Here is a 15,458-nt window from a genome sequence, read left to right on the forward strand (position 1 = left end):
AATTTGAAATCATTTTCAAATAAAAAGCTAAAATAAAAGATTGGCTTTGGGAAGCAATTGGATTAAAGTAATCTGGCGGGTTAAAAAGCTGACAATATTCTTTTTAATGTTTACTTATTTTTGAGAGAGAGAGAGAGAGTGACTGAGTGGGGGAGGAGCAGAGCGAGAGGGAGACACAGACTCCAAAGCAGACTCCCAGCGGCCAGCACAGAGCCTGACGGGGGGCGGGGGTTCGAACCCACGAACCGTGGGATCCTGACCTGAGCCGAAGTCGGACGCTAAACCGACTGAGTCACCCAGGCGCCCCGAAGCTGACAATTTTCTTAACATACAATTTGTGCTGTGGAAACTTCAGGGATCCAAAAAATAGCCAAAGTTTCGGTCCCACGTAATTCATTTTGTGATCCTGGGAAAGTCACCCAAACCCTCTCTGAGCTTCAGTTCCTCCACCCCAGGAATGAAAACAAATGAAAGATATTCAAATCAAATGAAAGAATGTATTTTAAACCCTTTCCTGCTACAGTCCACTGCAGAAGAGGAAAGTGTGTAACAATAAGCAAGATTACAGCCATAACTGCTTCTCAGTTTCTCCAACTCTCGCTGCCCCACTGGCACTTTTCAGAGGCCACCAGCCACTCCCTGGGCGAGCTCCCGCTGCGCTCAAGGTCTCTTCTCCAGGCCGGCGGCACACTGCCTGCTCGCCTCTCCAGGTGGCAGCACAGCTGCCAGAGAGCAGAGGCCTGGCCCCGCCCCCTCTCGAACGTCTCCGCGGGATCGCCCAGGAAACGCATTCTCGGAGGAACAGGCAGCCGCCAATGGGAAGGGAGCGAGTGCCACGAACAGACCAATGAGGAGGGAGCAGTGCGGGGTTTAAACCTGAGGCTGAGTACTGCTCCTCCCGGCGTGCTGCGGTGGAACGACTGTTGGTCTGCGGTGCGTTCAGGTCCCCGGCTCTTCGGTGGCTCCCGTGCTCTGCTTCTCCCCGTTGAGCTGCTGCCTGGTGAAGAGGAAGCCATGGCGCTCCGGGTCACCAGGGTGAGCTGCTGCGGACGATGAACAAACGCGGCCTTCCTGGCTTGCTGCGTGTCCTCACATCCTCTGTCGCCTGCCGGAGGCTCTCGAGCGGACCAGGGCAGCGATTTGGGGAGGAGGACGGGGGCGGGGGGGATCGGTGGGCCCCTGGCTTGGTGGGGGAGTTAGGTGGACCGACGGAGAGAGGAAGAGAACTGGACCAGCCTTGGATAAATGCTTGCCGCGAGTGGGGAGGGCGATGGAGGGTCCACAGGAAACCTCTTTTAAAATGTGATAGAGGGCCTCAGAGCCGACACCCACCAACCTCATAACCCCCTTCCCGGAGAGAAAATGCCTGCAATTGCAGGCTTTTCTATTTCCTTTCAAATGTAAATTCGTGGAATTTTAGGGTCGACCGGGACTAAACCGACCACCCCTGAATAGATGAGTGAAGAGGTTCTGGGAAGAAATTGACATGTCACTACCGAAGAGTAGATCCTGGAACCCCGGTTTTCCTTGGGAACCCTTTTTTTACAGCCAACTTTTGTCCTGAGAGCCTCTTTCTTGCCCCACCTTAATTGACCCTTGACTTACTCCGCTCTGATTGGGCCAGCTCTGAAAGTGGTCTTGCTTCTTTCAGAACACGAAAGTTAATGTTGAAAATAAGGCAAAGATCAGTATGGCAGGCGCAAAGCGCGTGCCTCTGGCCACTGTTGCAGCCTCCAAGCCGGGACTGAGGCCAAGAACAGCCCTCGGAGACATTGGTAACAAAGTCAGTGAACAGCCACAAGCCAAATTGCCTCTGAAAAAGGTAACTACCTCTTCCTGATCTAACTTCTCTGTAAGAGTCCACCTTACAGCTGTGACCCTTGATGCAGAAACAGTTCATTTTCTTCTTTCATCCACAGGAAGCAAAAACTTTGGCTCCTGGAAAAGTTATTGCTAAAAAAATACCAAAACCTCTGGACAAAGCACCCGAGCCTGTGTCTGTACCTGTGCCAGAACCAGAGCCAGAACATGAGCCTGTTAAAGAAGAAAAGCTTTCTCCGGAGCCTATTTTGGTAAACTTACTTTGGTTTGGTTGTTTCTTTCCCTCATTTAATAATAACGTGGAATCAGTGTTTGAACAAATAGTAATAATAGTAACATTTATAGAGTGCTTAGCAGGAGGTAGCCTCTGCACTTCAAATACATTTAACTCCCCCAATCTTTAATTTTTTTTTAATGTTTATTTATTTTTGAGAGAGAGAGTGTGTGTGAGCGAGGGAGAGGCAGAGAGAGGGGGAGACACAGAATCCGAAGCAGGCTCTGGGCTCTGAGCTGTCAGCACAAAGCCTGATGCAGTGCTCAAATCCACAAACCCAGAGATCATGACCTGAACCAAAGTCAGACACTTAACCAACTGGGCCACCCAGGCGCCCCATAACTCACCCAATCTTTGTATGGACTCTCTTACTTGTATTACTACCTCTACTTTTTAGATAATGGCTTAGTGAAGTATTGGGTAAATTTTCTAGAGTCACACATCTGATCACACATATGGACTTAAACCCAGGCCATCTGGCTTCAGAACCTAGGCTCTAAATCGTTTTTGTTATACTGCCTCCCCCCTCTTTTTTTTATTTATTTATTTATTTATTTATTTATTTATTTATTTGTTTATTTATTTTTAAGTTTATTTGAAAGAGAAAGTTCTCTCAAAGGGGCAGAGAGAGGGAGAGAGAATCCCAAGCAGTCTCCATGCTTTCAATGTGGAGCCCACTGCGGGGTCAAACCCTCGAACCATGAGATCATGACCTGAGCCAAAATCAAGAGTCGTTGGAAGCTTAAGAGACTGAGACACCCAGGAGCCCCTCCCGGTCTTTATTAATGGTATTGATTTATCATATGTGCATGGATCAAAGATTTTACTGTCTTTGGTACAAGCCATCTGACCAGAATTTATTGACTGAAACAGATGATCTTGAATCCTTTTATTCCCTAATGTGGCCACTGAATAATTAATAAGCCTGTAACACTGGAATATATAAAAGTGAAAGCAGAAAAAAATGTAGATTTTCAGAGTAGATAAAATGTGTTAACATTTGGCCTCAAAAACTAAAATTAAGAACTTAACTAAACATCAGTCATGTAAATATATCCACTCCTTTGAAGGAGAAACAGGGCACCTAAAAGGGGCTTTGCTGAATTTACAATGGACTGCATTTAATGAAGCTCTAATTTTATAAGAATACTTTTTTTTTTCAGTGTTTATTTTGAGACAGCACATGAGAGAGAGTAGGGTAGGGGCAGAGAGAGAGGGAGAGACAGTGAATCCCAAGCAGGCTCTGCACTGAGAGTGCAGGGCTCGATGTGGGGCTCGACCATAAACTGGAGATGACCTGAGCCAAAGTTGGACGCTTAACAGACTGAGCCACCCAGGTGCCCCTACAATGGCATCTTTAAATTAAAAAACAAAAAGTAGGTGCCCCTGGGTGGTTCAGTAAATTGAGCATCCCACTCTTGATTTCTTTTTTTAAAGCAGTTTTTTTTTTTTTCAACATTTATTTATTTTTGGGACAGAGAGAGACAGAGCATGAACGGGGGAGGGGCAGAGAGAGAGGGAGACACAGAATCGGAAACAGGCTCCAGGCTCTGAGCCATCAGCCCAGAGCCCGACGCGGGGCTCGAACTCACGGACCGCGAGATCGTGACCTGGCTGAAGTCGGACGCTTAACTGACTGTGCCACCCAGGCGCCGCTCCCACTCTTGATTTCTGCTCAGGTCCTAGGATCTGCCAGGGTGGTGGGATCAAGCACAGGCTCCACTCCTAAATAAAAAATTGCATGCATACATACATACATACATACATACATACATAACATACAAACCAAACAAAGTAGTTAAAACCAGTTGAGAAAATGATCTGTAAAAGTCATTCAGCCTAGCCCCTTATATCTAAGGGTGGGAGATCTGAGGCTGTTGCTTTAGTATTAACATTCTGGACATGACACATGAAACCTATAGCATGTACAGTCATACCAACTATGTGTGGTTTCCTTGAAAGTCCCATTCTGATGGTCTTTGCTGTCCCACTTATTTAAAAAAGGCCTTTCCTACCCTCACACTCTTTTAGCTAGTAATCTTTTCATCTTTCAAAACAGCTCAAACGTCAACTCCTGAAATTTTCCCTAACTTTCCCCACCCCTGTTTTTAGACTCTTATCTCCTCATTTTATTTACTTCTGTCTTCTAAATCCAAATCCCTTTGGGGTGCCTGGGTGGCTCAGCCACTTGAGTGAATCCACTTCGGCTCAGGTCATGATCTCACAGTTTGTGAGTTCAAGCCCCATGTTGAGCTCTGTGCTGACAGCTCTGAGCCTGGAGCCTGCTTGGGGTTCTGTGCCTCCCTCGCTCTCTTCCCCTCCCCCACTCATGCTCTGTCTCTCTCTGTCTCAGAAATAAATATTAAAAAATAAAAAAATAGATAGATAGATAGATAGATTCAAATCCCTTTGAGGACACTGTAAAGACCATGTCTTGCACAGGGCTTGACTAGAAGAACATGATCAATGAATGTTTGAACAAAGGGGAAACTGGAGCTTGAAGGAAATGGTTAATGATAACGAATGAACTCTGTTAGTCCTTGGTAGTCAGGACAGACATTGTGTTTTCCTGGGCAGTGAGAAGCAGTCCGTGTTTTGAAATGAAGACAAAAGACTCATTCATTTGGATTGACTTCACATGACACTGATAAACAGATTTGTTATTTACTCATTTCCTTTAGAAGAAAGTCTAACATGTGATTTTGTTTGCTTTTTCTCTGTTTTACCCATTCGTGTCGAGGTTCTACTTATTTCAAAGTGGCTCATTCTGTTTGGGCATTTCACTTTTGTATTAATCATGTCCTAAAGAGAAACTGAATAAATTTGAAAAGAAACTAATTTTCCTTTAAGGAAATGAATTGTGAATTATATGTCTCTTTAGCAGTTGGTCTGTTGAATTGGTACCAATAATTGGGCCTTCATTCCCGGATGGTATGCTTCTCTTTGCTATTATTTCAAAAGGTTTCTCTATTTCAAGGTTGATACTCCGTCTCCAAGCCCAATGGAAACGTCTGGATGTGCCCCTGCAGAAGAATATCTGTGTCAGGCTTTCTCTGATGTAATTCTTGCAGTGAACGATGTGGATGCAGAAGATGGAGCTGATCCAAACCTTTGTAGTGAATATGTGAAAGATATTTATGCTTATCTGAGACAACTTGAGGTCTGTATTACTTCCAGAATATTTGTTTTTTCGAAATGGTGCTTAGCTTTATTAAAGATATTTTACTTTGTTTACAAGAATTCAAGCAGGATGTAAGTAGCGTTTCTTAACATATGCCACTTGGAAATTCTTCGTGGGGTACCAAAAATCAAGTCCCCAGACAAACCAAGGATATCTTTTGTTTGCCATTTTGGACAGAGAAAATTCAAAGTGACACTGGGTACTGCCCGAATGCTTTTTTTTTTTTTCTCTCTTTTTCAAAAAAAATTTTTTGATGTTTATTTTTAAGAAAGAGAGTGCAAGCTGGGGAGGGGCACAGAGAGAGGGAGACATAGAATCTATAGCAGGCTCCAGGCTCTGAGCTGTCAGCCTAGAGCCTGATGCAGGCCTCAAACTCAACGAACCACGAGATCATGACCTGAGCCAAAGTCAGATGCTTAACCAACTCAGCCACCCAGGTGCCCCCAGAACCCTAATGAATGCCCATAGGTTAAGGATGGGCAATTCCCAGGCTCTGTGTTTGAGGATTAGAGGCAGGAGGTAGGCCATAATGGAGAATATGCCGAAAAACTATAACCACCAGCAACGCAAGGCACTTTGGGTCCTTGTGGCTGATGTGCATGTAACACCAGGGAAATTTTTCTGTGTCTGAGAGTACAATAAAAAAGTTTTTGGTTTTCTTCCACTTCATATCACTTCTGAAACTTCATTAGTGGCATGTGCCCTCTGCTCCTCCTGCCCGCCAAAACAAGGAAGCATTCTGTATGCTAACAAAAAAGCAAACAAGCACATTTGCCCAGTTGTGTGTTTATAAGGCATTCTCTTCTTTCAGCACCATTTAACATCTTTTCTCTCTTGTCTGGTTCTTCTGGGCATCCAAAAGATTTTCTATACAATTGTTCTGTAAGAAGACTTCCTTGCCAGGACCAGGCTTCCACTTTGGGTTTCATCTCCCTTTTTAAAGTTTTCTAACTTTGGTGGGGTGGGTTTAGCAGATGTATGTGTTGGTCCTTGATGGTTCATTCTTTTTACCTATGGTGTGTTGGGGGTTTAAATCCTACAGCAGGAGAGTGGTAGCATATAGGTTCCAGCTGATCTGGAAAATAGCTGGTGCTGTTTTTCTCTACTTCATAAAGCTCAGGTTCTGGGTTTATAGTCTTAAGTGAAAAGATCTGAGATGATGGCAAGATATTTTGGGGTTGAAGTGATAACAGAGTGTGGGCAGGTAACAGTGATGGTAAGTTGAACTTAGTGAGATCTGCCAATATGAAAAACCTGTCAAACTGCCCTATTTAATGTTTGCTTTCTTCCTCAGTGATAGAGCTGTTTGTAGTGACAGTATGAAGAATTAAGTTGGCACCTGTTAGAGATTCTAAATGCTCCATTACTGTTCTGTGATGACTAATATTTCTGATCAGAAATGTCACAGGGAGTCTTGCTTCTAAAGGATAATCAGCATTCTTTTGCAGGAAGAGCAAGCAGTAAGACCAAAATACCTCCTGGGTCGTGAAGTCACTGGAAACATGAGAGCCATCCTAATTGACTGGCTAGTACAGGTTCAAATGAAATTCAGGTTACTGCAGGAGACCATGTACATGACTGTTTCCATTATTGATCGGTTCATGCAGGTGAGCATAATTCAGTACCTGAGGGTTCTCCATTCCAGGGTTCTAGCTGAGTCCTAAGAAACAAACTTCTCCGGCTAACATCTGTCTTGTGGGGTAGAATGTCATTAATTGAGATTTTGCTATTAGAATGTTTTTTCCCATGTTCCCTTCATAGCTATGTTGTCTCTTTTTTTTCAAGTACATATTAGTTGTTCATCAGGTTGGAATTCCCATTGCAGAATAATTGTGTACCCAAGAAGATGCTGCAGCTGGTTGGTGTCACTGCCATGTTCATTGCAAGTAAATACGAAGAAATGTACCCTCCAGAAATTGGTGACTTTGCCTTTGTGACTGACAACACTTACACCAAGCACCAAATCAGACAGATGGAAATGAAGATTCTAAGATCTTTAAATTTTGGTCTGGGCCGCCCTCTACCCCTGCATTTCCTTCGGAGAGCATCTAAGATTGGAGAGGTACAGACTTCTTGGATAATCTTTAGTATGGGACATTATGAAATATTGCTAATCACAAAGATCTGATTCACCCGACTTATAACTCTACATGAGGAAGACATCAAGCTGTTATTTCCAGTCAGGCTATGTATTAATGTTTTCATTGAGGCTTTCCATGGGTAGTTGAATTTGACAGTTTAAAAAAATTTTTTTAATGTTTATTTTGAGAGAGATATAGCGGGAGTGGGGGAGGGGCAGAGAGAGAGAGAGGGAGGGAGACACAATCGGAAGCAGGCTCCAAGCTCCAAGCTGTCAGCACAGAGCCCGACGTAGGGCTTGATCTCACAAACTGTGAGATCATGACCTGACCCGAAGTCAGATGCTCAACCGACCGAGCCACCCAGGCACCCCAGCATTTGAGAGTTTATAGACAAATACTTGTAATTATAGTTAAGGGTATACTGGTTATTGCCATAACAGAATTCTGACAAAAGCTCAGAGACCTGTGGGTTTTGTTTCAGGTTGATGTTGAGCAACATACTTTGGCCAAATACCTGATGGAGCTAACTATGCTGGATTACGATATGGTGCACTTTCCTCCTTCTCAGATTGCAGCAGGAGCTTTTTGCCTAGCACTGAAAATTCTCGACAATGGTGAATGGGTAAGCTCTTCCCGCAGACTTACATCACCCGAAGCTTTTAATTTTTAAGTGATGTTTGCGCTAATACTGGACCGTTTTCATTAAAGGACAATTCAAATGATTTCTAAAAATAGAGCATTGACTGAGAGAATGATTAAAAATGTTATCTTGTTTACTATGTGTTCATAAGATATTCCCACTTCGTTACCTAATTTCACCTTACACAGATGAAGACTCTCAGGCAGGTCAGATGACATGCTAGAAGTCCATTCATACTCCCTGATTCTACACATATTTCTCCTATGTGCCATGTGCTACCCTAGGCCTTAGGAGTAGTATTAGGCATGTGAATGTTGGTGTCAAACAATTTGGAGCCCAGCTTTGGAGGGTACACTAGTCAGCAATTAAAGAAGTTTAATTAGGTTTGAGCACATTAGTGTATAATAGGTTTAATAAGTACAGGGTCCTGGAGAAGCATGAAAGAAGAGTATTAGGGGAAGAAGGCATCTTAAATTTATCTTAAATTTCAATTATAATCAGTCCTACAGAATCCCTCTTCCTACCCCCTACTCTTGACTAACTTACAGAAATTTTCTGAGAACCATTCTTCGTGAGCGTTTCTAACATTAACTTTTGTTGCCATAGACACCAACTTTACAGCATTACCTGTCATACACTGAAGAATCCCTTCTAAATGTTATGCAACACCTGGCTAAGAATATAGTCATGGTGAATCGTGGGCTTACAAAGCACATGGTAAGTCAGGGGCATTGTAAGATGTTGGGAGGACAAGTGAAAATACTTAAGACTTCAAGTCTGTAAATGAATAGTTTATTTTCAAGGAGTTGATTTTTTTTTATATATATAATGTTATTGTTTTAAGTGTATTAATACTTGAGAGAGAGAGAACACCAAGAGAATGAGGGGGAGGGAGGGAGAGAACACCAAGCAGACTCCACGCTGGCAATGGTGTGGAGCCCAACACAGGGCTCTGTCCCACGAATTCTGAGATCCGTGATCTGAGTCAAAACCGAGGCGCTTAACCAACTGAGCCACCCAAGTGCCCTTGGAATTATTTTAAGTGACTCTCTGTACTATTGGGTCTCACAATGTTTTCCTTTTTCCCTTCATTAATTATTATGCTTTTGTCTTCCAGACTATCAAGAACAAGTATGCCACATCTAAGCATGCTAAGATCAGCACTCTAGCACAACTAAATTCTGCACTAATTCAAGATTTAGCCAAGGCTGTGGCAAAGGTGTAACTTGTAAACTTGAGTTGGAGTACTATAATAACTACAAATAAAATTGGCACCATGTGCCACCTGTACATATTATATGTTACATTTACTTACTTTTAATAAAGTTTGTGGTCCTTTTTATTTCTTACACCTTAACTCATTTGAATGTGGCTACTTCCTACTCAAGGGTAACCAAAAAGGTGTGTTAAAGATACGATGGGGAATATAAAAAGTGCTTTCAGTTTATTGGGACCCAGCACATATATATAATTGTTACTTGTGTGATGTTTGTTTTATGTACCTGGCTTTGCATTCTTGTATGAATTACTATGGTCATGAAGGCATTTAAAGCCGTTCTCTAGGGCATACTGCATGTAAGCCCAATTATCTTGGAGAATATGCTGCCTTATTCTGTCAAAGATCTGCCACCTTACCCCTAGTCCTCCTGTTTTCTGTTTCTTGTGGTGGTTGCTGCCATAATTCTAAGTAGTTTTTACTTCTACCACTATTTCTTAAACTATCAACTTTTTTATTTGCAAAAATAAGAACTTTATATTCTACACTTTTTCACTTTCTTGATTGATCAAATAAAAGCAGATCCTCAAAACACATAAAAGTATCTAAAAAAAAGTTAATTTACTCCCCACCCCCTACTCTTACAGCTCAATCCCATCCATCTGAAGACACCAACAACAGTTTGGGTTGTATCCTTCTTTGCTTCTATAAATACAAATATGCTTATAAATAAGTTGTTAGGGGGATTTCTAAGAAATGGAATCATTCTATATATAAGCAATTCCTTTTAACATGTATAGGCCTTACCTGTGTGTGGGCATTTCCATTCCATAATATGGATAAACTATAGGTTATCCATTCTGTTGATCTTCAGATTGCTTTTCCTCTTTGCTCCTACAGATAAACCTGTTGATCATTAAATACCATGCTTTCCTTTTTGTACTCTGGGTTCTCTAGGTATGTGCATTCTAAGTTTTGGCAGGTGCTGCCAGATGACTCTCAAGTGTCATCAGCAATGTACAAAAGTGCTGGATTTCTCTGCTTCCTTGCCAGAACCGAAGATAATGATTCTCCAATTTCTGTGAATTTGGCAAGAAATAATCTAAGTTGTTTGCTGTCCTAATTTTTAATTCTGATAGCTAGGTTGAATAAATTTTTGTTGATTACTTATCGATATGTAAGGTTTTTCCATTTTGTCATTTGTCTTTTGATTGTTTATGCTCTTTTGCCATGCAGACACTGAAGTTTTTATATTGTCAAATCTTGTTTTCTACAGTTGCTTTTGGATTTTCAGTCTTAAGATCTACTCCATCTCAAAACAGTAAACATGTAAAATTTGGAGTTTTCCCCATTTATATCTATAATCCCTCAATAAACTTTCTGTATATGGCATAAAGTATGACTCTTCCAGATGGGTGCCCACTTATGCCAGTGTCACATGATCAAGATTATCCTTGTCCAGCTGAATTGAAACAATTCCCATCTATTTCCTAATCTTTTTTCCTGTGATAAGTGTAAAACTATTATATTATCTGGTAAGGTGAAGCAAAGCACTATTTCTCAGATATTTGGGGGCAGTTTCAAACATAACAGAAAGTTATGTCCAGTTACCGAGAAGCTCCTTTGAGGTTTTGAGTATACATCATGTCTTCCCATCCAGAAGCATTTTTCTCCAAGATCTGTTGCATGCCCTCCAATGGAATGTTAGAATTTTAGTTCTATAATTACTGCACTTGTATTGTCAAGTTTATTGCTGGTTTTGTGGGGGTTTTGTCACTACTGTGAATACAATCTATTTCCCACTAATTTTATTGCTAGTTGTAGTTTGCTTACCCAACTGACATCAGTTTTTTTATTCAATTTGTGTTTTTTGTTTGTTTTGGTTTGATTTTTTACTCCATTTGTTTTAATGGAGTTCTCTAGGCCTTAAATCTACAGATTTTTTTTTTCAGTGTTTATGGTGTTTATTGTATTAGAATCTCCAAAATAATCATAATAAACAGATCCCAGCCCTCTATTTTGTTCCTGGATTAGACATCGAAGTATTTTTATTTACTCTTTTTGCTGTTAGGCTTTAAGTAGTCTTTATGTTTTAGATTTTTTTCTTTTATTTCTGTTTAGAGTTAAGTGGCAAGGCTGTGGAAATTCATTTGCTTTTTCAGCTTTAATATTCCACATTAGAGTTTTCCTAAAGTGGAATGAATTCTTGTTCATGATACATGGGTTTAATCTGTTTCTTTGAGAGGATTTTGTATCTTATTTGGTAAACTGGTTCAGTCTTGTTATGGTTTTCTAGTTTTTCTCTTACTACCTTTAAGTTGGATCAAAGACATTTACATTTTTACATCTCGTAATTGAAAGTTACTCGTTCATTGAAAAAAATTTTTTAATGTTTTTATTTTTGAGACAGAGCATGAGCAGGGGAGGGGCAGAGAGAGGAGAAGAAGATACAGAATCTGAAGCAGGCTCCGAGCTGTCAACACAGAGCCCGACGCGGGGCCCGAACCCACAGACTATGAGATCATGACCTGAGCCGGAGTCGGACGCTCAACCGACTGAGCCACCCAGGCACCCCGAAAAATTTTTTAATTAAACTGTAAAGTCCTGGGGTACTGGGGTGGCTCAGTCAGTTAAGCGTCCAACTTAGGCTCAGGTCATGATCTCACAATTTGTGAGTTTGAGCCCTGCGTCAGGCTCTGTGCTGACAGCTCAGAACCTGGAGCCTGGAGCCTGCTTCAGATTCTGTGTCTTCCTCTCTCTCTGCCCCACCCCCACATGTGCTGTGTCTCTCTCTGTCTCAAAAATAAATAAATGTAAACCGTAAAGTCCTTTGGCCTGGATCTGCTTAGAATGGTATGTTTTACATTGCCAGTGTTTTTTAGGAATTACCTTCCCTCTATTAATATGAAATAACTATTCTAGATTCTTAAAATTATAGTCGTATATATAGTTTGTGTCTCATCCTTTATACTTTTGTTTTCTAACTGGGCTTGACTGGAGGGTTTTTATTGGTGTTTTGAGAGAAAGGGTTTTGTGCTTGCTTCGGCAGCACATTTACTAAAAGAGCCAGGTTTGGTGTTACCATTTCTGCTACCTTTGTTTTGTAGTTTTAGTTTTTTATTTTTTTAACTTTTTAAGTTTCTTTGAGAGAGAGAGAATTCGAAGCAGGCTCCGCACTGTTACCGCATACCCACACACGAGGCTTGAACCCAAGAACCAAACCATGAGCTCCATGACCTGAGCCAAAACCAAGAGCCAGAGGTCACTGTAATTTTAGCTTTTACATCAATTCTCACCATCTGTTTTTCTTTTTCTTTTCTTTTTCTAGTTTCAGTTAAGTACTCCATGTATTTTAGTGGTAAAATCCTTGATGCATTCTCCTTTGAGACAGCTTGTTTCTGAAGCCCTCCTTTTCATCTTTTTCTGGTCATTAAAATTTCTTTTGCAGTCCTTCCTTGATCTGGAGATTATTTAACTGCTCATTTTCCTTTTAATTTTTTTTCTTTTTTTCTTTTCTTTTAGATAGAGTGAGCAAGGGAAAAGGGGAGAGGGAGGGAGGGAGGGAGAGAATCTTAAGCAGGCTTCACATTGAGCACAGAGCTGGGCGTAGGGTTAGATCCCACAACCCTGGGATGATGACCTGGGACGAAATCAAGAGCTGGTTGCTCTACTGACTGAGCCACCCAGGCACCCCTTAACTGCTCAACTTCTAAGTAGTTTTCTTTTTTTTTATTTTTATTTTTTTTTAATATATGAAATTTATTGTCAAATTGGTTTCTCTAAGTAGTTTTCCTTTGGAATACTTTGGAATTGTTTGTGTGGTGATTTTTAATTTCATTGGAAATGGAGGTTTTTAAAAAGACTCTGAAACCACGTTTTCTCTGTGGGTAAGTACTTGAAAGACTTCTGTAAATATTCCAAGGATACAAGAAAGAATTGTTTTCTGATAGGGGGCAAAGTTGTAGGTACTTATGTAGGCAAATATTAAACTACAGGTGTAAAGAAAGAAAAGTATAGGGGCGCCTGGGTGGCGCAGTCGGTTAAGCGTCCGACTTCAGCCAGGTCACGATCTCGCGGTCCGTGAGTTCGAGCCCCGCGTCAGGCTCTGGGCTGATGGCTCAGAGCCTGGAGCCTGCTTCCGATTCTGTGTCTCCCTCTCTCTCTGCCCCTCCCCCGTTCATGCTCTGTCTCTCTCTGTCCCAAAAATAAATAAACGTTGAAAAAAAAAAATTAAAAAAAAAAAAAAAAAAAGTATGTTTGTGTGATGGGGGGGATATATACCTGTTTGCATATATTTTTCTTTCTCAGAGCCACTTCAAAGTAAATTTAAAGAAAAAAAAAATTTTAACATTTATTCCTCTTTGAGAGACAGAGCATGAGTGTGGGAGGGGCAGCAAGAGAGGGAGACAGAATCGGAAGCAGGCTCCAGGCTCTGAGCTGTTGGCACAGAGCCCAACGTGGGGCTTGAGCTCACAAACCATGAGATCATGACCTGAGCCGAAGTAGGACACTTAACCAACTGAACCATCCAGGTGCCCCTCAAAGTAAATTTTAGATGTCAAGATAAGGTCACCTTAAAATACTAGGTCATGCATCTCCTAAGAATTCAGTCATTTTCCTAAATAACCACAATCTTTATCATGCTAAGACAATTAACAACTTCTATGTGTAATATGCAGTGTGTATTCAAATTTTCTCCATTGTCCCAAAATGTTTTACAAACTTTTTTTTTCCAATTTAGGTTCCAACTAAAATTAATTTGTTTCCATATACATGCTTTTTGTTTTTCAAGGCATGGACATGAACTGTCTAGTCCATTTGTCTTATAGAATGTCCCTCATTTTAGATTTCTTGTCTGATTTTTTTTTTTGTCTGATTGTTTTTTGATAGTTAAATTCAGGTTATGCATTCCCCAAGAATATAGGTGATTTGTACAACGTATGCATATTGGAGTTAAATATTAGTTGTTACTACTGAAGATATTGTGTTTGATCATCCGGTTAAGGTGGTAACTACTTGATACAGCTTTGCTGTAAAGGCGCTGTTCTCTTTAGTTTTATTATTCATTAATATTAACTTTGAAACCAACACCTCACTAGAATGACATGATGTATTACCTAATTGCATTATCCCTTCTATATTATTAGAGATTCTCTAAAGAATAGCTCCACACTCACATCTGTCCCTTTTTGTTTTACTATGGATTAAAAAACAAACAAAAAACCTTTGTTATAAACCAGTACCATAGTGCTTCTCAAAGTGTCATCCCGAACCAGCAGCATGAACATCACCTGGGCATTTGTTAGAAACATAAATCATAATCAAAACTTGGGAGAGACACCAAGCAATCTTTTTTTTTTTTTTTTAATTTTTGAAATTCCAGTATAACAGTGTTACATTAGTTTCAGGTGTACAATGTAGTGATTCAACAATTCTCCACTTTACTCAGTGTTCTGCACAGTAACTGTGCTTTTAATCCCCTTCACCTATTTCACCCATCTTCCCATCCACCTAGTAGTCTGTTTTAAACCAGTCCTCCCCATGATTCTCATTCCTGCTCAGGTGGAGAACTACTGCATTGTCTTTGTCCCAGATTTGGCCTTGGACACCTGATAGGTTTAAAAGGATGAGATTCATGTGAGATACTGGAAGACGTCCAGGGTAAAGCCAAAGCACAAGATTTTTTTTGTATAAAACAAATAATGGGGGGTGGGGGTGCCTGGGTGGCTCAGTCTGTTAAGCGACTTACTCTTAATTTCGGGTCAGGACATGATCTTATGCTTCATGGTTTCCAGCCTGGCATCCGGCTCTCTTGCTGTCAGCACGGAGAGCTTCAGATCCTGTCTCCCCCTCTCTCTGCCCTTTCGTCTCTCTCTGCCTCTATCTCTAAATAAGTAAACATAAAAAAGGAAGAAAAGAAAGGAAACCATGTTTTTCCAGGAGTTTGTGGGTAGGAGTGGCGAACCTAACGTCGTATTTACATTCCTGTCTTTGCACTCAATGCCGGTAGCTGTTACTTTGATAATGAAGAGGAAGAAAGGAGAGAGCACTGTGTGATCAAGTGTAACTGAGCGGAAACTAGTTATACGAGGGGAATGCTCGGCTCCCTTGTTCAAAGAGGTCTGAGTTGCCGTGCTTGTGCTACAAGGCTAGAGTGTCCCTTACACGACCGACCCTAATGAAAAACTACCAATCAATGGGGCGTTTTACGTCCCACATTGTCTCCATTAGCCGCTCATTTAGCT

General features: G+C 41.2%; 1 protein-coding gene across 1 annotated transcript; it reads left to right on the forward strand.

Moving 5' to 3' along the window:
• Positions 1-808: 808 nt before the first annotated feature.
• CCNB1 (cyclin B1) lies at positions 809-9,339 on the forward strand. The gene is made up of 9 exons (XM_043584571.1): positions 809-1,035; positions 1,652-1,822; positions 1,920-2,072; positions 5,073-5,255; positions 6,725-6,883; positions 7,102-7,338; positions 7,839-7,979; positions 8,604-8,714; positions 9,115-9,339. Exons 1-9 carry the CDS (start codon positions 1,015-1,017, stop codon positions 9,220-9,222), a joined length of 1,284 nt encoding a protein of 427 aa, XP_043440506.1. The 5' UTR covers positions 809-1,014; the 3' UTR covers positions 9,223-9,339.
• The last annotated feature ends 6,119 nt before the right edge of the window (positions 9,340-15,458 follow it).

Source organism: Prionailurus bengalensis, chromosome A1 (genome assembly GCF_016509475.1).
Source record: "Prionailurus bengalensis isolate Pbe53 chromosome A1, Fcat_Pben_1.1_paternal_pri, whole genome shotgun sequence".
NCBI lineage: Eukaryota > Metazoa > Chordata > Mammalia > Carnivora > Felidae > Prionailurus > Prionailurus bengalensis.